At 42.6% G+C, this 23,082-nt stretch overlaps 1 protein-coding gene across 1 annotated transcript in view; it reads left to right on the top strand.

Annotated features, from left to right (window-relative positions):
* Positions 1 to 23,082, top strand: part of LOC147017407 (arf-GAP with SH3 domain, ANK repeat and PH domain-containing protein 2-like) — a 105,285-nt gene that overhangs the window by 47,501 nt on the left and 34,702 nt on the right. Inside the window, exons 7-15 of the mRNA XM_085847038.1 lie at positions 3,997 to 4,082; positions 4,329 to 4,404; positions 5,042 to 5,128; positions 9,596 to 9,699; positions 12,734 to 12,803; positions 13,088 to 13,175; positions 16,320 to 16,368; positions 17,423 to 17,589; positions 21,865 to 21,998. Of these exons, the coding sequence (XP_085703164.1) occupies positions 3,997 to 4,082; positions 4,329 to 4,404; positions 5,042 to 5,128; positions 9,596 to 9,699; positions 12,734 to 12,803; positions 13,088 to 13,175; positions 16,320 to 16,368; positions 17,423 to 17,589; positions 21,865 to 21,998 (861 nt within the window). The remainder of the gene's footprint in view (positions 1 to 3,996; positions 4,083 to 4,328; positions 4,405 to 5,041; positions 5,129 to 9,595; positions 9,700 to 12,733; positions 12,804 to 13,087; positions 13,176 to 16,319; positions 16,369 to 17,422; positions 17,590 to 21,864; positions 21,999 to 23,082) is intronic.

Raw genomic sequence — 23,082 nt, 5'->3', positions numbered from 1 at the left:
ATTAAATTTTGGACTTGGTCCCCCTCCCCCCTCCAAAAAAAATTGTTGGAGAAATTTTTTTTTTTTTTGCATTTCTGCATGTTTTAAGTGATTTCCAATCCCCCAAAAAATTGTTACCCCCCCAAAAAAAATTGTTTGAGAAAATTTTTTTCCCATTTCTACATGTTTTAAGTGATTTCCAACCCCCCCGCCCCCCAAAATAAAAATTGTAAGAGAAAAAAAAAATTTTTTTGAAACTTTTTTCAACAAAATTTCGATTTCTTTTTTTTTTGCATTTCTACATGTTTTAAGTGATTTCCAACCCCCCTGCCCCCCCAAAAAAAATGTTGGAGAAAAGAACTATAACTGTCAGCACTGTTGACATCATATTTAATGAATAAGATATAAGGTTCACTTGAGTGACCCAGCAGTATTGGCAGCGGAGGTTTTGCACTCTCCCGAGTGCTCCCCCTCTAGTTTTTTTATGAACATGCCATCTTCTTGCTTTCTTATGATAAATTGCAGCTCACAGATCTAAGTCTAAGTTGTCCAGCCAAGTCTCAACTTTGGTTGCAGATGTTTGCTGATTTCCAAGCAGATGGCAGATGGCAGATGACCTAGAGCAAATGAGAGGGTGAATAGAACAGAGAGAGGGCGAGCAAGAGCAGAGGAGCAGGTTTTTAGGAAACGTTGGCTGATGCTGTCTGGACTGGCTGCAGAATCTGAGTCGAGGTTTGACAGCAAGCTCTCCACCTTGTCAGGAGAAAAGGACACAGAGTCCAGGGACAGTTGTGTGCGACTGGGAAGGTGGGTACAGAAAGCGATGGGTTTTGGGCACAAGATTTAGCTGCAAACACTGAGTTTAGGCATTCAGCCTTTTCACATGCATTATCAGCAGTGCGGTCATTTGAGGTAAGGGAGGGTATGGAGGGGGAACATACACCAGAAACAGATTTGATTACATGCCACCAGGATTTGGAGGAGGGAGAGGTTTTAGAGTTGAGACTTGAGATGAGAAAGATGTTGTTTTCTGGCTCTCCTGAGGGTAAACTCTCTCTTTTTGCCCTCCTTTTGCTTATGGCAAAAGAAGGCTGCCTTCAATCCTGGATTTCTGCCTTCTTTCACCCACGAAATCAATGTGTTGCCATAGAACCCTCTCCCAATCGAGGCTGGAGTTCCCCAAGGCAGTGTTTTAGGCCCAGTCTTGTTGCTCATCGACGTAAATGACTTCTCCAAGACTCTAAAAGACTCTCTTCCTTTTTGCAGATGACTCTACATTGTGCCATATAGTACCCCACACCTAGTCACTGTGTGCATGTAGTGACAATATCTCAAGCACTCCACAAGTTTGGCCTGCATGTTAGGGTGGCAAGAAGGAAGGCATTACTCAAAAAATACCACCTTGAGTCCCGTTTGAGGTGTGCAAAAAACCATTCCTGAGATTCTGAAGCCATGTGGCAAAACGTTTTGTGGTTTGTCGAACCAAGATGGAACTTTTTGGTGTAAATGCAAAACGTTATGTTTGGCGCAAACCCAGCACAGCACATCACCCAAAGAACACCATCCCTACAGTGAAGCATGGTGGTGGCAGCGTCATGTTATGGGGATGTTTCTCATCAGCAGGGACTAGGGCACTTGTCAGGATAGAAGGGAAATGGACAGAGCAAAATGCAGAAAAATCCAAGAGGAAAACCTGATGCCCTCTGCAAGAAAGCTGAAATTGGGACAGAAGTTAACCTTTCAGCATGACAATGACCTGAAGCACACAATTAAAGATGCACTGGAATGGCTAAGGAACTAAATGATAAATGTCCTTGAATGGCCCAGTCAGAGCCCTGACCTAAATCCAATCGAAAATATGTGGCATGACTTGAAGATTGCTGTCCATCAACACTCCCCACACAACTTGATTGAGCTTGAACAGTTTTGTCCAGAAGAATGGACAAATGTTGCCCAATCAAGGTGTGCAAAGTTGGTAGAGACCTATCCCAACAGACTCACAGCTGTAATTGCTATCAAAGGTGCTTCCACCGGGGGGGGGGGGGTTAGGTGATATTCGGGTTGAAAAAATCCAACCAAGAGTGTGGTTTCCGTTTTTCATCAATTACGTTTTTGCTGTCTGGACTGGTACATTTGATACATTTGTGAGGTTCTTTGTCATCCATAATTATTCACCATAATGTCCATGTTGATGTCCATAATTATTCACCCGAATAATTCTACTTTTGTATTTATTAATTTTCTGAAATTTGTTTTTTCACTTGGAAGTTGTGGGTCATGATGTGGAAAAAGTCTAATTTAATGCAATTTCATTCCAGGCTATAAGGCAACAAAAGGTGAAAAATTTGAAAGCAGATGTAGACTTTCTTTCGACATGTACATGCCAAACTGAGACAGAAGATTATCAGCAAGATCATTGATATACACAAGGAACCAAGTGGGACCAAGGACTGTGCCCTGTGGAATACCAGAATCGATGGAGCAAGTGGAACACCAGAATTGATTGACCCTCAAGTACCACCTTTATCTTGCAATTTGTAAGGGAGGCTGAAATGATCGAATGCATTCCTCCAAATACACCAAATGACTGAAGCTTGTGAAGCAGACCCTTGTGCCACACCTTGTCAAAGCTCTTCAAGATATCCAAAGCAACTAATCAAGCTTCACCCTTGAAATCCAATGCCCTATTCCTATTGAAATGATCAGTAATTAAGGATAGCAAATCGCCAGTGGAGAGAGAATGGTGAAAGCCATACTGGCAGTCAATGAGAAGTTCATTGTCTTCCAGGTGGCTGAGAAGTGTTGATTCAAATATTGTACCTTACTTATTTCAGGAAGCAGGCTGATTGGGCGATAGCTAGTTGGCTCAGAATGCTCTCTCTCGAGCCTCGCCGAGCCTCTCGACAAGATATACAAGGTATGTTCGCTCTCATATGAGCCTCGACAAAGTATACCAAAAAAAAGCTCAGCAGCACCCTTGAATGCAGGGATGACAGAAGCCACTTTCCAGGATAAAGGAAACACCAAATTAGACATGCACAGGTTGTATAGCTTGGCAAGAATTGATGACAGTTCAGGACAACACATGGTGGTGGTCGTATGACAGCTTAGCTATCATTTCTTGAAGCGCGACTGTGTTGCTGATGCAGTGCCCCTCTACCAATACACACACTGGAACTGGTACTCATTTTGCTGATCTCGGAAGGATGACAGGCTGAGTCAACCCCCTGGTGTATTAATTCAGTGGCCGACGGGGCTTGAACTCAGGACCCTAGGATCCCAAGCCTCCATCATAACCACTGAGCCAACACCAGGCTGCAGGACAACACATCTTCAATACAATCACAGGGATTCAATCAGGACAACGCATCTATCGTCTGAATAATTCTGGCAACTTTCTTTGGAGTGATAAAGGGAACAGGAATATCAGTCTGCACAAGATGGAAAATAAGGAAGAGGATGTCCATGATCATTGGGAATATAATTAGAAGCAATGTGATCTGCAAAGAGGTTAGCCTTATATAGAGGTGAAGGTCCATGAAAGAGAGGAGGTATAGAAGATACAAAAATGGAGGACAAATGAGAAGCAGAGCACGTGGGGACTTTTTCGAAGATGCTCACACACAAAGTCCAAAAATGCAGCATTTTTTTTGAAATGTGGCGAGAGAGGATGTAGGTTGGGTACAGCTCAGTTGTCATGAGGATACAGCTTTGGCAAAGTCTTGCAACTGTGCACTGTATCATCTTCAGTATATTATTGTTGTTGGCATGGATGGAACCCCACATCGGTGACTCCAAAGGCTGGCTTGAGGTGTTGAAGCTTCAAGCCATTCGTTGTTGATACTTGAGGTTGTGCTTAAACTCCTTGAGGTAGTTGTCAAGATGGTAGCTGATAAATGACCAAACGGATGAAGATACAATGGTAAAAACAAAAAATATATTTTGTTCACTTGAAGTGAAGTTAAATGGTACTTGTATCCACAATATGCTTTCCTTTTGTTTCCCCCTCGTACACAGTATCTCATCAAGGTGAATGAGATAAAGACGAAAAAAGGTGTTGATCTTCTGCAAAACCTCATCAAATATTACCACGCCCAATGCAAGTATGTCAAATATCAGGGTGGCATTGTTGTTGAGGATTAAGGTTGGGAGTGGGAAGATCGAAACTCAGTACTGAACCATGATTGGACTTGTCTGTGATAGCTGGTGCTGTTATCGTTATTGTGTATTGCATCGGATTTGTACACCTTTTAGTCGGTCAAGTTTAATTCCTTCCTTCCTATCTTGAATGCGTCATGATTGTTTTCACATTGGCCATCTTCATTGAGACGATGCTTGTCTTCTTCCAGCTTTTTCCAAGATGGCCAGAAGGTTGTGGAAAGCTTCAAGATGCAAGTGGACAAGCTTGCTAACGAATTGCATACGGTGCGATGCATTGGTTGATGTATCTGTGTTGGGGATGTTCCCATTTTGGAGGTGGAACTGGCATGACTGCCCTTTGGCAGGCCCATTGTACTTTGCACCGCAATATATACTGGATATATCAGTGACATATTTTGTCTTTTTCACGACCTTTTATTCAGCTTGGCTGCACAACCAACCCATGATGGATAATAGTTTTTATTTTTTAATCATTATTATTATTATTACGAGCAGGGGCTACCCAGGGGTGGGGGGTGGGTTCCTGTCATTTCCCGGCTGGGTGAACTTTTCCCGGCGGTGGTTTTGGGACATGTTTAATATTGAAAAGCTGCGAAGTTTATGGCGTCAAGGTGGTTACCTTTTGCCTGTGAGCCGGTGGCAGCACTGCCTGCCCCTACATCCCAAGATACACTTTGTAATGGCCTTTGGAGGCCTCCAAACAGACGTCAAGCCCAATGTATGGTCGCTTGAAACCTTACTCACATTCTGAAGTACCCACACTCAAAATTTGGGGCCTCTCGATGCTACGGTTTGGTCGTGAAAGAATAATTCACAAACACACAAAACAAACGTACAAACACTTGAAAATATTTGTTTAAATTATAAATAATTTTTTAACATTGTCTTATCCCATCGACAGATCAAGCAAGTGCAAGATGAGGAGCGACGGCAGCTTTGTTCTTTGCGTGACATGCTCAAACCTTGCTTTCAGGCCGAGACAAAGGAGGTACGTCTGCGGATCCTCACCCCCCCCTTTCCCCTGCACTCACCACCCCCTCCTCACCACCTGCGCCTATCCCACATGACCATGTTCCTTACAGGCAGGTACTGACGACATCCACAAACTAACTCTCCCTGCCAGACTTTAAACCTGAATGGTGGATTACGTAATATTTTGCTTCATCCCTGCTGAAAATCGTGTTGTGTGGTATTGTTTGTTGGAATGGCATCAAATTTCATCGGAAAACAACTCGAGGTGTTTTTTATGATTGCAAATATATTGCAATACAGTATCGATCTACATTAAAAGATAACCAAACATACCTTTTTGTGGTTGAAGCCCCCGTAGGCTATAAGCCATTGTTTTGGCAGTGACATGTTGCACAGGCATTTCTGCTTTGTCGCCTGACTTGCATGACCACTTTTTCCAGTTGTCAATGGTCTCCGAACATGCTTGGAATTTTAGAGTAGATGCAGAAATTGCATTGCTTAACCAATATGTTTGTTGATTTGTAATTTTGTAAAATTCAAGGTGTCTCAAAGTTTGGTAAAATAAGCTGTAGTGATTTACATACCATGGTTTTTTTTTATTTTTTTTAATGGACATTCTTTCTTCACTCTGTTTTGAGAACAAAGCGATGAATTGCAGAAATTTTGATCACTCGGTTACTGTCATTTGCTGTTGTAAACCAAACGGACTCTGAATATTTTGATTTTGGTTTGAATCTCAAACTAGCTATGAACTGTCACCCTGGAATTTCACATCGATGTATGCACCATCCATGGGAAGATATTGAGCCGGAGGTTATTAAGCCAACACTGGGTGTGTTAGTAGTCTTTAAAGATCCCACGGTGTCGTTCGTGAAGAGAAGGCGAGTTATCACTGGCACCCTGAACAAATTATTCATGCCTGTTCTTCCCACCTTGAATCAAATGTCAGTCCCCTGGTCAGTCAGTTCACCCCACAAGAATGTGTCATGATTGGTGCTGTTAAAGCCCTGCAACGAAGCAGCAATAGTAGTTTCAAAGTAGTTGAGTTTCATTGTGCATAACTCCATTACTTGCTTATTTGCCAGTAGCTTGGAAAGCAAGTTGTCAAATTAAAGAAGCAACTGACTTTGCTCATGTTACCATTTTTACCTCTGCCACCGAAGTTAATGTTTTCACACCTTTCTGTCTGTTTGTCTGTCTGTCTGTTTGTCTGTCTGTTTGTCTGTCTGTTTGTCTGTGTGCAGGATAGCTCAAAAAGTTGTAGACGGATCCAGATGAAATTTGGTGGGCAGGTTAGGTGTATGACTAGGCCGAACTGATTATATTTTAGTGAAGATCTGGATCTGAATTTTTTTTTCAGTGATTCTTCACCATTGAGAGATTGGGTGAAAATGACAAAGAGCATGATATCTCAAAAAGTTGTGGATGGTGTGGAAGTAGTTTCTAAATCAAAAGCATTTCAGATGAAACTTGGTGGACAGGTTGGGAGTGTGACAAGGACAAATTGATTCAATTTTGGGGAAGATCTGAATCTGGATATGGATAGGTGAATTATTTAATCTTTGAAGTGCTTCTTCACCATTGAGAGATTGGGCCAAAAACGATATAGTACTGAATAGCATGATATTTCAAAAAGTTATTGGTCCCGATACGTTATACTAGTCCAGCAGCGTAGTCTGATATTTCAGATCAATTGTTCAAATTTGCATAAAATTTGTGAAGCAAAGTAAAGTAAACTTACTCTTCTGGACTTGGAGCAGAAGTGGGTGAGATGGGGACAGAGACAGAGACAGAGACAGAGACAGAGACAGAGACAGAGACAGAGACAGAGACAGAGACAGAGACAGAGACAGAGACAGAGACAGAGACAGAGACAGAGACAGAGACAGAGACAGAGACAGAGACAGAGACAGAGACAGAGACAGAGACAGAGACAGAGACAGAGACAGAGACAGAGACAGAGACAGAGACAGAGACAGAGACAGAGACAGATAGATATCAGCCAAAGCTGACCAAGGCAAAATCTCACGTGGCTCCATATCTAGAATTGTTCGGAATACATTATTCTACATGTGTACCAATTTTGGTGCTTTTATGCAAATTGAACAATTAGTTTGCTATGCTGCAGTACTATACTGGATCAGGCAATGTGTGGCGGAGGTATGCGCTCTACCGAGTGCCCTTCTAGTTTTTAATAGCTGCTGTATCAATTTAATTGAAGTTCGATTTTTTTTTTTGTTGTTGTTGTCATTTATAACTCGCTCAAGATGACCACCACCACCACCACCACCACAACTAGCATCATCATCGGATCCTTCACACATCTGGCACTGCTCCGGTCACACAAGGTCTGCTCTGCTAATTTACTACCATTCAAAAGGCAGTGGCACCAGTCATTACCATCCACTGTCAAATCATACCAGCCATCTTCCAACCCAAAGAGCTTTTGAACTTGCTTCATGCAGTCCTTCCAACATTGCTTGGGATGACCCCTCTTACAACTGGCTGTCATTGCTGAGCTCATTAAACAAATTTTCTTCAGCAGGCAAAGGTCATGCATGCCGCAGGTATGTCCTAACCAGTGAAGACTGCTGCAACATATTGTTAGCTCAATGGGCTTGGACTGTGCGAGGTCGAGCACTTTGTTGTTGGATTTCATGTGCCACCACTTTATGCTGAGGATTTGGCGAAGGCATTTCTGATGGTAGTGTGCCACTTTCCTGAGATCAGAGATGGAGTGCCTGGGTCACCCAGGTCTCGCTGCCATAGAGAAATGCTGGAAGGACGAGAGCTTTTTGAACACCAGGAGCTTCGTCCCGGTGGAATTTCCATTCCGCTCCCACGCATTGGATTTGAGAGAGAGGAAAACTCCTGAAGCCCTGTCGATTCTATGTTGAATGGCAAAGTCTAGGCAGGCATCCTTCGACATGATGCCAGGAGCGGTTGTCACATTGCTGGTGGAGAACTACAGTTTTAGCTACACTGATGGCAAGACCCCATCCTGGCATGCAGTATTTAAGCTGTTAGCTGCAGATCATTCACGTTGGATCTATCGAAGGCTGGAAGAAAACTACCACCACGACTACCAGCTTTAATGCTCCAAATTGGTCCTGCTTTTTTATCGGCTGTAGTTAAGATTGGCACATGTCTTTCAGGAACTGGCTGGCCAAGGCTTGGCAACTGGACCCGATTTGGACAGGAATTTGTAGTTTGTACAGGGTGTCAGCGATGAGTCGCCTACTTTTCGTGAAACAAGCATGGGATCTTTAAGTCATGAACCAATGATATTAGAGGGGCACCCAGTTTGAGGTCCTTCTGAGGGATGGCATACCTTCTGATGCAACGCCGTTCCTACAAAGCTCTGATCCGACACTTTATAGTTGTGTCGGGTATTGAACCTAGGCTTAACATCTCAAAGGTAAGTGCGCTGCCTCTGCACCATCCCTTCAGGGCAGCAAAACTCTCCAGAATTGGCATGTACTTTGGCAATGATGAACACACGAGAATTTCCTTTTATGTTCTTTTTTTGAGCCTGTTTTTCTTATTTTTGCAAATATATTGCAGGACTTCATAATTTTCAAAGCAATGAGAATTGTGAAGTTAAGTTAAGTTGTGCATTTATTATTCTTCTTCTTTTTAATGTCGTAATCTAGTTTTGAGTAAATGGTTGGCTAGTCTGCACTTTTAACAGTATCATTCTGTTGCTGTCAGTCAAGACAACTTGAGAATTGCTTGTATTTTTTAACTTTGTCATTCCTAAATTTGCACCTGCAGTTGTTTGAGCTTTTTTCACAGGCTGGGTTTACTGGTGGCTTTGCACATCCTACTGATTTTGCTTGCAAAACTATGAAATATCTTTTTCCTCCTCTTCAACCTCTCCCCCTCTCTCTCTCCTCTCTCCTCTCTCTCTCCTCTCTCTCTCTCCTCTCTCTCTCTCCTCTCTCTCTCTCTCCTCTCTCTCTCTTCTCTCTCTCTCTCACCCCATCTCACCCCCATATCCCGCTTCTGCTCCAAGTCCAGAAGAGTAAGTTTACTTTGCTTTGAATTTTCTTTGCTTCACAAGTATCATCGCCCCTCTGCCATTTTCATGATCTGTCTATGCTTACAAGTGCATGACTCTCTTTCACGTGGATAATCACTGTGCCAGATTGCTTTGGAATGCTGTACGTGATCACGTCTGTACTTTGTGAACTTTACGTGATGAATGTTCCTTTCCATTGATCGACTAACAACACCAAGATTATTTTTACTAATGATATTTCAAACTCGGTAATATGTCGCCGCAGAGTGCACCACCTGTTGGTGAGACTGTCGATTTGTATTATTTTGTTTAATAATCCATTGCTTGTAAAGCTTGTATGGAATCCATTTTGCGATTTATAAAGTTATTCTATGACCAAATGTCCGAGGGTAATTTGTTTTTTAAATGTGGTTTCATTTGTCTCCTTGTGAACTCTTCTCAAACCGCATCTTCGTCTTCCAGGATTCCCAGGTCCGGCAGAGCATCCCCTACAATATGCATCAGCCACAGGGAAACAAAGAGCATGGGAGCGAGCGTACGGGATACCTTTACAAGAAGAGTGAGGGGTGCGACACTTGTTCCTTGTCTGCTCACACATGATTCAATGTTATTGGAGAATTCAAAGGAGAATGTAAAAAAATGTTATCGGCAAAGTTATTGTACCAAAATAATTTCCAAATTGTCAAAAATGCTTTCAAGCTAAATATGTATCAAATTTGATATCCTAGTGTATAGGAAGGCAATGCAGGTATCCTCCACTTCCCGCTTTTAAAAAGGCTGATCCTTGCATCTCCCAGTTAGTTGTGCGTGCCAAGTATTCCATCGTCAACACTGTAGTGTAATATAATACATATTCCCTTCCAAGGAACTTCAAAGCAGGAGGAAGACATGAGGCTCATCAAAGCTTGCACTATGGCTGCCAACGTATGGTTGTTTGTCTGTTCTCTACCATTTTTAAAGGCTGGGCATCAAGCAAGGAAGCGCCATGTACCATTTTTAGTCTTTTGTATGACTCGGCCGGGATCTGCTTCGCACCGCCGACCTAGGCTCAGAGTGGACACGAACCATTATGCCACAGAGTCTGGTCAAATCAGATTTTCTCACATATAGGCTACTATCTGTGCTTTCTATTTTGGGTACGATCCACACACATATGAAAATGTTGTCCCAGTATCTACATCAATTTGATCATCATCTCCAGAATCTGATAAATCTGTGTCTGAAAATACATCAAATTCGTTTCCTGAGTCGGACGATGATGTTGGGTCACCCGTTCTGCATGAGTCGAACATACGCATGTGTGTAGTCTGCTGGATAACTTTTATTGATGACCTCACGGCCAGAGTGGCAGCAATGTGTCCAAGGTGGAGTGACCTGGTCTGAAATCAAATTGGTGATTTGAGATGTGATTTTTGGAGAAAAGGAAAGATTTCATATCAACTGCGATGATGGATTCCATGAATTTGCTGATGATTGGAAGTAAGCTGATTGGTCTGTAGTTGAAAGTATCAGTTTATGTACCTTTTTAGCTCGCCTGTTTGAAGAACAGAGACCTATCGCGATACCCCCGGCGTGAGCGTCAGCGTCAGCGTGAGCGTGAAAATGTTAGAGTTTTTGGTGCAAGTCATTTCCTTTCTAATGTTTTTTATCTCCCACACTATTTTTACTGATTACAATATACAAATACATATATTGCTTTAAAATTATTTGGATCAGACTTCACTGCAATGCTTTATAAAAAATATTATTAGACTCGTCTTTTAAAAACGATAAATGTATAAACAGGCAAGCATTGTGTGGCTTTGACAACGACTCTGGTTATGTTGTGCAGTGATGTTCATGGATTTCCCAGCAGATCCAAGCAAATGATAGGATGAAAAGTGTAGAGAGAGAGAGGATGTGCAAAAGCAAGAGCAGGTTTTTAGGACACTTGAGCTGACGCCGTCTGGTCCAGAGTCAGAGTCGAGGGTTTACATTTTGTATCCCACTGTAGGCCAGATCTGCATCCGAACCTGAACCAAAATCTAATCAGCTTATTCTTGTAACCTACACAACTCATCCACCAAGTTTTGTCTTAATTTTTTCTTTCAACTTTTTGACAACTTTTCTTGACAACGTTCACAACTTTTTGAAATATCATGCTATATATTGTTTTTGCCCCCATCTCTGAATGGTGAAGAATCGCTTTGAAAATTCTCACATCCGGATCCGATCTTCACCAAAATCGAACCAATTTTTCCATATCACACACCCAAACTGTCTACTAAGTTTCATTTGAATTCATCCATAACTCTTTGAGATATCATGCTGTATATAATTTTTGACCCCATCTCTCAATGGTGAAAAATCATTTTTAAAAATCTTATATCTGGATCTTCACCAAAAGCTATTAAATTGGTCCTGTTTCACACCTGACCTGCCCACCAAATTTCATCCAAATCTGTAAACAACCTGCTTACAGGCAGACAGGGTTGAAAACATAACCTCTGTCCACCTTTGATAGCAGAGGGAAAGAACAGTGGAAAGGTGGTGGGATTGGGTCTGGGGCAGAACACATCAACAGCAGGGTAGAGGGACAACCATAGAGTTGGTGTCAAAGCCACCCAATTCTCGCCTGTTTATACATTTATCGTTTTTAAAAGACTAGTCCAATAATATTTTTTTATAAAACATTGCAGTGAAGTCTGATCCAAATAATTTTAAAGCAATATATGTATTTGTATATCGTAATCAGTAAAAAAGTGTGGTAGATAAAAACATTAGAAAGGAAAAAACTTTAACGTTGATGTGCTACAAAAAAGTTAAGTTCAAAACAGGTCAAAAATTTGAAATTATTTTTTCATTTCAACTTCACTACATCAATAATATACCCCAAAGGAACCTCCATGCCAAATATCAGCATCCTAGTACACATTAAATGAATGGAAAGCTTCTAAATAACTTGCACCAAAAACTTTAACATTTTCATGCTCACGCTGACGCTCATGCCGGGGGTATCGCTATAGCTCTCTGTTCTTCGAACAGGCGAGCTAAAAAAGGATACTTTGAGAATAAAGGAAGAATGAGCGGACATGGGAGGTGAACAGGATGTATAGAAGTGCAAACTCTCATTCAGAGAAGTGGAAGGGAGAACTGGGGAAGAAACAGAAATGGAACCAAAAAGGTTGCATTAATGCATCGTTGTTCAAATTATATGTTGATGTGTTTAAAATTATTTAATACAAATTGTCCTTTTCTCTCATTTTTTCCATGTTGGAAATACTGGACCAAAATATTTAGTTACGGTGATGCATGTAAGGAATTATAAACGTGCAGGTCATGTAAGGTAAGGTGCAGGTCATTATAAACATGTAAGGTGCAGGTCATGTGTTGTAGTGTTTATCTCACATCTGAAATAAATCACAAAGTGTTCAGCAAGTTGGCTAATTGTTTTACTCGAAATGTTGCCGAAGAGTCGGCTCAGCACTCCTCACAAAATTGCACTTGTAAATCAGCTTGACGGTTCTGTAGTCATTGTCGAAGTCTGCAATAACGTGTCTATCTTATTTATTATTTTATTTTCATGAATCGTTTGTTCGACTGCTTTTTACCCCCTCCCAGGATTCGTAAGGTGTGGCAAAAACGAGCATGTGCTGTACGTAATGGCTACCTTACTATTTCTCATGGCACGGTGAGTCATTTTAAAGAAATCCCAGAATGCCGAGCACCTGCCTCAATTGTGCTGTGATGCATGTGCAGGCCTTTACGGTGGTCTTTTGTTGAGATTGTTAGATCGTGTCTTCTGGCATACTAGTTCGAGTATGTTAAATTATGCTTATTCTTGCTGGACAGGTAAAGGTAAGTGAAGCTCTTTTTGGTTTTATTTAAGCTTGTCGAGTAATGGTTGAGATTCGAATTGTAACCCTTTCTGGACAGCTCTGTGCATACTGAGTACCAATCCACTATACTGTGCAGGTGAACCGCCTTCCGGCTAAGCTTAACCTGCTTACCTGCCAAGTCAAGTCTAACATTGAGGAGAAGAAGTGTTTTGATCTCATCTCGCGTAAGTAGCAGTACAACAGCATGGAATTTTATGTTCTTTAATTTTCATTTATTGGTAATGGAGTAAGGAGCTGCACAAGTTGAGTAGTTTTTCTCAACTTTTTTTTTTCTCAACTTGTCTAATTTTTTTTGCAAAGACACCATAAATATCAAGAAATTAAATTTTCACTGGAAGCAAATATCTTTTGTTTCCCTGTTTATTTGCTGAAGTTGCTCTTGTTTAATTTCTATTTTATTTTAATTTCTCTCCCTTCCACAGCTTGCTCCAAAAGAAAATTACAAAACAAATTATTTTAATCATCATTGCTGTACTTTGTTGTTTGGGATGGTGGCAATTCTTTTTCACTTGCCATAAATATGAGGGTCATCCCAAAAAGTTGTCACTTTTACATGAGTTGCAAGGATATTTGCAGTAAATTGAGAAATAATTGGTATATGGGATTTGAACTTGCATTTCCCATATCATGAACCATGGTTCAGATAGGAACACCAACAGACCACATCAAAGGTATGATTATTGTCTGTGGCCTGACAAAGCCATTTATGAGCCTTTTGGTTTTTACAAGTCTTTAAAACTTTTCTTTTTACATTGTCATTTTAGAGTAAATAAACTTTCCAATTTAAGCATCATTTTTGTTTTTTTCTTTTTTTTTGTAGATGTCGTCGAGGCTCGTGGAAGAGCTAGTACACTGAACGGATCAGGACGCAACAGACAAAATTAGGATGCAAAACATGCATGCATGCATAGGGTGGTTAAGATTAATACAGAAGGAAACCCCAAGGAGGGAAAACTGGAAAATTGTGATTGAGGAGAGATTTTGGTGGGGTTAATGAGGGTAGAAAAATGATTGTTTTGTATTGGGGATGATCTGAGATGGTGGTGAACAGCTGTCTTGAAAACCTGGAGGGAAGAATGAGGTTGAAGAGGATGTGGAAGTTAATTCCACAGGTGGGAAAAAGCAGGAACAAATGAGTGGGGGTGAGCAGTGATCCTGGATTTAGGTAGTTTCACCAGAAGGGGGTTGATGGTGGACCGTGTGCCTTGCAGAAACCTGGCATGGTAGGTGGAGAGGGGGGATAAAGCACAGAAAGAACAGGGGGTGCAACACCAAAAAGGAGGCTGTAGAAGACAGAGCAACCTCCGACCTGTCTGTGATGGGGAAGTGATAAGCCCAAAAACTCAACTTCATCGTGGGTAGTCCAGTAATCTTCAAGTCCTTAGTTTCCACAGCATAAAGCTGAGCAAGATGCGAGTCAGGGTAGCCAGCCCAGAGTGAAAACCAGTATTCCATCAAGCTGTGGATGAAGGCTTTGTGGATGGATAGGAGTTCAGGTGTGCCAAGGAAGGACTTTGTATGATGGAGGATGCCCAGTCAGAGGCTGGTTTGGAGACCAATTTTGAAATGTGGTTTGATCAAGAAAGACAATGACTGATGGTGAGACCCAGGAGCATGAATGACTGAACTTCCTCAAGAGGATTGTGAAGAAAGTAGATTGGAGGTTTTGCCAGCCAGTCCTTTCTGACCGTCTGGCAAAATAGATAAAGAACACTGCCTTGGGGCACCTTGGACAAAATAGATAAAGGTTTTGCCAGACAGACTGTCTGGCAAAATAGTAAATAGATGGAGGACTTTCCAGAGTCTGAAAGATCATTGATGAAGACCAGGAATAGGACTCAGCTGAGAACACTGCCTTGGGGCACTCCAGCCTAACAGGGCGTGGAGATGAAAGGATTCCGTTGAGAGCCACAAGTTAGGGTTGCGAGAGTAGAGGAAGTCAGGAAGCCATTTGTGTAGTTGGACTTGTATGTCATTTGCAGGGAGTTTGGAGGGCAATGCAGGATGCCAGATTGTATCAAAAGCACAAGATATGTCCAGAGAGACAGCCCTGATCTCATGTCTGACATTGAGAGCCTTCATCCATTGTTGGGGAAATTGAAGCAGCATGTCCAAGGTGGAGTGACCTGGTCTGAAACCAAATTGGTGATCTGAGATTAGGTTGTTGAAGAAAAGGAAGGATTTCATATCGACTGCGATGATGGATTCCATGACCTTGCTGATGATTATGATTAAGCTGATAGATCTGCAGTTGAGGGGATCAGCCTGGTGTTGGCGCAGTGGTTAGGGCAGCGGCTTGGGATCCAAAAGGTCCTGAGTTCAAGCCCCGTTGGGCCACTGAATTAATACACCAGGGGGTTGACTCAGCCTGTCATCCTTCCGAGGTTGGCCAAATGAGTACCAGTATACTGGGCCGGTGTATACCCTGGTTAAAATAGGTGTACCATATCCCTGTGTCGTAAGAGGCGACCAGGGTTGTGTCAGGAAAGGCATCCGGCGTAAAACATGTGCCAAATCACTATGCGGATCATACGGATGATCTGCTGTGGCGACCCCTAACGGGAGCAGCCGAAAGAAGAAGAAGAAGAAGAAGAAGAAGAGGAAGGTCTGCAGTTGAGGGGATCATTTTTGCACCTTTTTAATGTCGTGCAATGATGTTTGCAGATTTCCAAGCAGATGAAAAATGACCGAGCATAAATGGCAGGGTGAAACGGGTACAGAGAGGATGTGCAATAGCAGCAGAGCAGGATTTTAGGATACTTGAACTGATGCCATCCAGTCCAGTATCAGAGTCAGAGTCAGAGTTAGAGTTGAGTTTTGAAAGAACCTTCTCCACATTCTCAGGTGAAAAAGACACAGGGTCCATCACAGACAGAGAAGGATTGGTACCATCACAGACAGAGAAGGATTGGTACGGTACGACAGAGAAGGATTGGTACCGAGGGTGGGGGATTGGAAACACAAGATTTGGAAGCAAACATAGAATTGAGGCCTTCATTCTTTTCATGAGCGGAGTCAGCTGTGGTGCCCTTTGAAGAGGGAGAAGGGATGGAAGGGGAGTATATTCCAGAACAGACCTAATGAGGTGCGACCAGGTTTTAGAGGAGGGAGACAAGTTTGAAAGTTCATAGATGTTGGGGCCACACACTTGTTTATCACCCATCCTACATGTCTGACCTCCTATAAAGGTCCTTTTCTCAGTTGGTAAGCTATAAGTGTAGTATCTTTCATTGTCAATTTACCATTGAGAACTTTCACACAATTTTGTCCCTCAAAACATGAGCTTATGTTGAGTATTTTCATTGCAGACAATCGCACATATCACTTCCAGGCAGATGATGAACAGGATTGCATCATGTGAGTCATCATTACGATAAGGATGTACACCAGCACCCCGACATTCACTGGGGATGTGTTACGGGAAAACCCGGCAAATGTTGAAACCGCAAATGTGGGGGCTAGGTTCCGGGGATTTCCTGACCCCCGAATGTCAGGGAATATCTCGCGCGAATGCAGGAAAATGCTGTGGAAATGGATGAAAATCCGCTAATGTTTTGTCATTGTTACAATGGAGATGAGGGGGATAACGTTATCGGTTCGCAGGGGTTCCTGGTTCATGATCTGCTGCTAATTATCTTGATAGATATGCTGGACGTTTCCATTCTTTAATTCACAGGACATGACATTCTTCCTATCTACAGACAGATTATGCTGAGCGTTTTTAAAATGTAATAGCGAGCTCAGATGGTGCTGTTTGTAGTAAAATGGTTATTTACACTCAGACGCACTGAATGTCCTTATGAGGCAACTTGGTAATTACTGGATACATCAATCGATGCTGTCACTGTTTTCATTCTGTAAGTAACTCACGGGGGATGGCGTCGCGGGGAACGTCGTGTTATACTGGTGAGAGATCCCATGAAACTATGTTTATGCCGCAAAGCTACAATGCAGTACCGTCTGTTTAAAGTGCACATGGTGAGACGTCCTGCGAAACTACGTTTATACCACGAAGCTACAATACACGTCCAGGAAGCAGGTCATCTTCACAGCTCGTGGAAGATATTTTTTTTTGCGTACATACAGTATTGTACTGTACGTACATCCAGCTGCTTTGTGCATGGCTAGTGGAAAATGTGTTTTAGACCTGTTGTACTCGCGGCTCGTGAATAAAAAAAATTGCCACGAATACATGGGGCAATTTCCTGCGAATTTAGGAGCATGTCGCAAGTTATCAACCGTGAATACGCGGAACCCGCGAATGTTGAAACCGTGAGTGTCAGAGTCCGGGTATATTTTGTTTTTCAGGAAACTTGCTTTTCTTGAATGTAAAGGCCAGTAATGTACATTTCCTGTTATTGTGATCTTTGGATTGCTTTCACCCATTTAATAATCCTTCCATCATTACCAGTTGGGTGTCTGTTCTGAGCAACAGCAAGGAGGAAGCTCTAAACAAAGCCTTCCGGGGAGAGCCTGGTGCTCCCAATGGGGAAGGCCTGCAAGATCTGACCAAGGAGATCACGGCTGAGGTCTTACGAACCGAAGGGAACCAAGTGTGTTGTGACTGCAATCAGTCAGGTATGCTGTTTGATTACAGATGGGTTACCAAGTTGTGTGGTGGTTAAGGATGGCATGTTTCTTCAGGACACTACTCCAAATTATTGGGAAGAGGTGGAGGGGGGGATTTTTCACTTCTAATTGCTGTGCATTTTGTGTGAACTGTGAAATGAGGGAACTCAATAGTTCTTTATGATCTGATCGGGTACAGTACAAAGTTCGATTTATCTGCAGAGCACCTGCGCAGTTGCTGGGCACACAAACATCCACATGTATAGACTTGCATGAGTCCACAAGGATGGGGAAGAGATGACACATTTACTTAACCTTTGATCCATGGTCGTGCAAATTTGATTTCCAAACCGACCATAAAACTCAGATCACAGTGCTTTGCAGGCAGGGAGTTTCATGACAAGGTGTGCAATCCTTCAGATAGATGTTAAACTGATTGTTCCTGTCTGTGACCATTAGTTGGTTGGTGTTAAAGATATGATGGTGTATTTTGGGAAGAGCAGGTGAGTGATTGCTGGCTCCCTGGCCAAATTCTGAAATCATGGCTAAATCGTCTTCAGTCAAATGTCAGAGCTGGCCACCCGGTTCGTAAAAGACTTGGGCTAAAAACTTTCCCTGGTCCATGCTATAAATGTGGGATTAATGGGGGCCATTAGAATAGTACGAGTCAGTCATAGTCTTGTACACTGAAGTTTGTAGATTAGTCACACTGGGCCTTTTAAGAAGATGAAGTTGTTTTGTAGCCTTGCACTTAAGTTTTATTGTGAAATTAGCAAGCCAAAATATTCCCATAATAACTGTGCAACAGTTACCTGCAATCCATTACTACCACCATCACTACCACCCAGCGCAAATTGTGTTGTTACGAGACGTGTACAATTTGAATATTTTCTGAAGCTGCAGGCAAAAGTCGTAACATTTTTATGCCTTCGGCACAATGCAATATATTGTTGGGTTGACCGGTCTGACAAACGTCATCCATTGCACCAAGAGTTTGTACAACCCCTGAAGGTTGCCAAACCTACCAAATTCAAACTGTATTCAGAATTTACTATTGCTGCATTCAGTTTAACCAGTTGTGATCCTCCAAGGATCGCCCAATAAATAAAATGGAACTCAGTGGTTGCTCGGGAGGGAAGGCATGTGCGTGCGTGCGTGTGTGCGTGCATGTGTTTCATGTTTATTGTGGAGAACAGAATGTGATGCACTGAAATGATCGACAACGCTGATGCACTGAAAACGACAAAGACTCTGGAAGAATCACCATGTTTTAACCACACGCCATGTTAAGGTGTATCGAGCGGCATGGCATTCTAATTGCAAAATAAAAATAAAAAAAGAATGATAGCATTGTAACAAAGCATATATTAGTTAATTCTGATAATATTAACAACAACAGTGATGGAAGTGTCATTTGGTGATGCGTACTAATAATAATGAATATATAATCCCCTGCCCTGGCCCAAGCTCATCTGGGCTTGGTGAAAAGACAAGCTAATGCTCCAACAGTACAGAAGGCAGGTATGCTATAAGGCCATGAAAACCAATGAAAATTTGGTCCATTGCACAAACGTGCTCACTGGTTTGAAGTTGAACTTAAAAGTTGAGCTTTCGTCCGCAGCCTGATGGAGTACTGCTCTCCCCTCTGGGCTGGTGCTCTTGCCTTTCACCTTTCTCGGCTTCACGCTGTGGAAACCAAGGCATTTAGGATCATTGGTATCTCCCGTGTTGAGGCTGAGGCTTTGGGTCTCTCACTCTCTCACCACAGGCAGGTCGGTGGTCTTTCTGTCTTCTACCATCTCCTCTCCGGTCGCCACCCCCTGCTCTGTCTGCAATATGTCGTCCCTGTCCCCCCATATTTCTGCAGGGCACTCAAGGTCTGCAAGCAACCCCCTTTCTGGTAAAACTACCAAAATCACGAGTCACTGCTCACCTTCACCCTTTCATTCCTCATTTTTTCCGTCTTTGGAATAAACCACACTCTCTTCAATCTCAATCTTCCCTTCAGGCCTTCAAAACAGCTGTTCACCACCACTTCTTATCTTCCCCCATCCAAAACCTTGATCTTTTATACCCCCGATAATCCACCTTAAACCCACCTCCTTCAAATTCCCTGCTTTCCTTCCTGAGAGTCACTGTAATGTCCATCTTGTATACCCCATGTTTCCCGCCCCATCCCTCTCCCTTCCATAGATCTCCTAATGTCTCTGTTCCCCACTGTTTTGTCCTTCCCACTCCCACCCCTCTTGTCTCATGCCCCCCTTGATGTGCGTTGTGTGTTAGCTCTCATACGAGCCTCGACAATGTGTACAAAAAAAAAGCGATGAATACGGGAAGGGGAGAGAAATACTGACGGAACGAACCAGGCGGTCGAAAGACAAACTAATAGGAAGCACACATACTTAGTATACCCCACTAAGGTGTTGACAATGCCAGATTCTCTCCAGCAACAAAGGGGGACAACACAGGCAAGGACTTGAGGAAGGCACAAGCTGGTCTTTGCCACCAGATGATGATGTGCAGGCTGGTGTGGTATCGGGCCGGAGACTAGAAGATGGCGATGAGGAAGATTGAGAGCTGTCTGATCTCCATTAATTGGTCCTTCTTGGGGAGCGATGAAGCAGAGAGGGAGTCAAGATGTCTTCTCTCTTAAAGGTCCAACTTTCTGCACCAGAAGTGCAACTCGTGTGCACATGAGCGGGCAAAGCCTTGACCTCCTCAAGGACCACCCTCTGGTGTCTTCATCGGCTGCCCGTTCCCCTCCATTGCTCCACAGCTCACTTATCTGTCTTGGCCTAGAGCTCACCCCCCCCCCCACTCCCTTTACTTCCACATAACAATATTCAAGCTTTTGAGAAAACATAGTGGGTCGAAGCAGCTCAATGTTAATAACACTATTTCAATGGCAACAATAAACTCCCCAAGAAGTAGTGTTTGATTTAACCTCAAACAGGAAAGCTACTTGATGGTGATTTGGTTCACTTTTTAGCAATACGTAATCCTGCAACAAAAGGGGGAGATGGTGAAATATATGCATTTGATGTACCTGCAAAATAATAAATGAAATGAAATGAGAAAACATGTAAAACTTTGTCAATATTTCCAACATCCAGCACCAATTGGGTTCTGAAATTGGAAATTCTTCGATCATCTCTGTGGGTAGGAGCATCGATTTATATATACAGTGGAGGGGGGGAGAGGGGTGGGGCTGAGTTGAGAATTATAATTGAGAAAAGAGGAAGGAGGATTATTGAAAAGAGAAAGGAGGGTTAGAAGAGTGTGTATTGAAGGAGAAAAACTTGAGAGGGGATGTGGAGGGTGCTCAAAATGTTCTGTGTGAGATGCAAGAGTCCAAGCAACACACACATTATTAATTTATTTAATATGTATGAGTAAATGATTAGCAGGGAATTATTTTTCTTGCTTGATTACATTTACTGTAACTTGTGCCATGTAAAGAAAGTAACTTTTGGCGTTTCTTATTCTGAGAACTTTATGAATGCCCTACCTTGAGTGACTCTTCTAAGTATTGTGAGTAAGAGGAGGGGCAGATATGGAGCAAATGATATAAGGATGGTGGAGGGGGTGGGGGGATTCTGCCATATTTCTGCACATAATAAGTAGATGACCCCTGTGAAAGTATACATGAGTTGTTGGTGCGTATCCTCTGTAGTCTTAACTTTATAATACAAGGAAGGAAAGGAATAGGCACTTGTATTTTGTTTCCCTTCTGTTTGTATGCTGCCCACATTTCAAGATAAAACATGAATACAGTAAGTCGGATTATGTCTGATTTTACTTGATCACTCGACCTATACTTGGCCTACAGCCAAATTAGCAAAAGTAAAATTAAACGGCTGTTGTGGTTGAGCTTGTGCTTCTTGTATGTAGTACATCACACATGAGCCACTTCCCATGTGATTTCTGTAATGTCCCATTATTTCTGGACTATGCCTGGTGTTGGCTTCATGGTTAGGGTGGTGGGCTTGGGATCCAAGGATCCTGAGTTCAAATCCCATTCGGCTGTTGAATCAATACCAGGTGGGGCGGACTCTGCCTGTCATCCTTCTGAGGTCGGCAAAATGAGTACCAGCTTGTTGTTATCCTGTGTCAGAGTGGCGACCCATCCAGGATTGCGTCCAATAGCCGAGGAGACTGCTTAGGCAGCACCAACGCCATGCACAGAGTATGGCCCCAATGGATGGATGGATTTCTGGACTACATCCTACAATCTAAGGTTTGGAGTTTTATGAGCATGATTTTTAATTTTTGCTTGTCCCGTAGACCCAAGCTGGCTGGCTACAAACTTGGGCATTCTGATATGCATCGAGTGTTCTGGCATTCATCGTGAGATGGGCGTGCATTTTTCTCGGATCCAGTCGCTCAAGCTTGACAAAGTGGCAACTTCGGAGCTCCTGGTATGGTCCCTGTCCTTCCCCACGCATCACCATATTAAAAAAATATATATTAACAAAGAACCTGTCCTTATGGATGGGTCAATTCCCCCAATTTTATGATTTTTGACTTTTAATCCAGGCTTCCACCTGGCAGTAATATAAAATACACATTTACATTGAGAGAATTGGGGTCCTCCCTCCACCTTTAACCCCTCCCCCACCCTTCCCTGAACTATAAATTTATTTTATCCCCTAATAGCTCCCCGTGCACACCTCGAGTACAACCACCAATTTTTCATTCATGCCGTTTAGCAGTTCAGGAGTGAAAACAACCAGACAAAGTGTCATATTTGATTTGATAATTCCTCCACTTCATAAAGCAGGGGTGAATGGTGTGAAGAGTTGACTTGAGAGCAATGCCCCTCCTGAAGGGATCCTCACAGTTGTAGTCCACGAGCTTGGAATACTTACCACTTCCATCTTGAGGGGCAAAATGCTGTGGTGTTTTTTTTTTTTTCTTTGTCTTACATTATATCTTTAGATTACAAAAACATCATGCTGGCCATGTCAGATTGATAGCTTAGTGGCAGAAAGTGTGTCAGTCCAAGATGGTGGCTATCATTAGATGAAATGATCATAAAATTTGACCTGAAAGCCATAGTTTTTTTCTTTTCACCAGGTCCTTTTGAGATTAGCATGAATTAAACCGGTCAATTGAATGAAAATGTACTTTCATGCATATCTGTTTCAATAGATATCAATCTTGGATTCTGAAGAAGAAGTAACCAAAAAGAGCTCCTACTCCCTCGGTTGAAAGGCATATCTGCATCAATATGTTCTTGCAAAGCTCCCAGTAAAGAACCTGTGAGCTTAAGAGACCAACCATCAAAGCCACACGGATACGTGCCTTTTAACCCATCCTGCAGCCTGGAGTTGGCTTGGTGGTTAGGGTGGCGGCTTGGGATCCTCGGATCCTGAGTTCAAGCCCCGTTGGCCACTGAATTAAAATACACCAGGAAGTTGACTCAGCCTGTCATCCTTCCGAGGTCAGCAAAATGAGCACCTGTGCACTGGTAAGGGGGACACTGCATCAGCGGCATAGCTG

Source organism: Eptatretus burgeri, chromosome 11, assembly GCF_056783735.1.
Source record: "Eptatretus burgeri isolate ZD-2024b chromosome 11, Ebu_testis_v1, whole genome shotgun sequence".
NCBI classification, from domain to species: Eukaryota; Metazoa; Chordata; class Myxini; order Myxiniformes; family Myxinidae; genus Eptatretus; species Eptatretus burgeri.
Note: the sequence above shows the minus strand (reverse complement) of the source record. Positions and strands in the feature narration are given on the sequence as shown.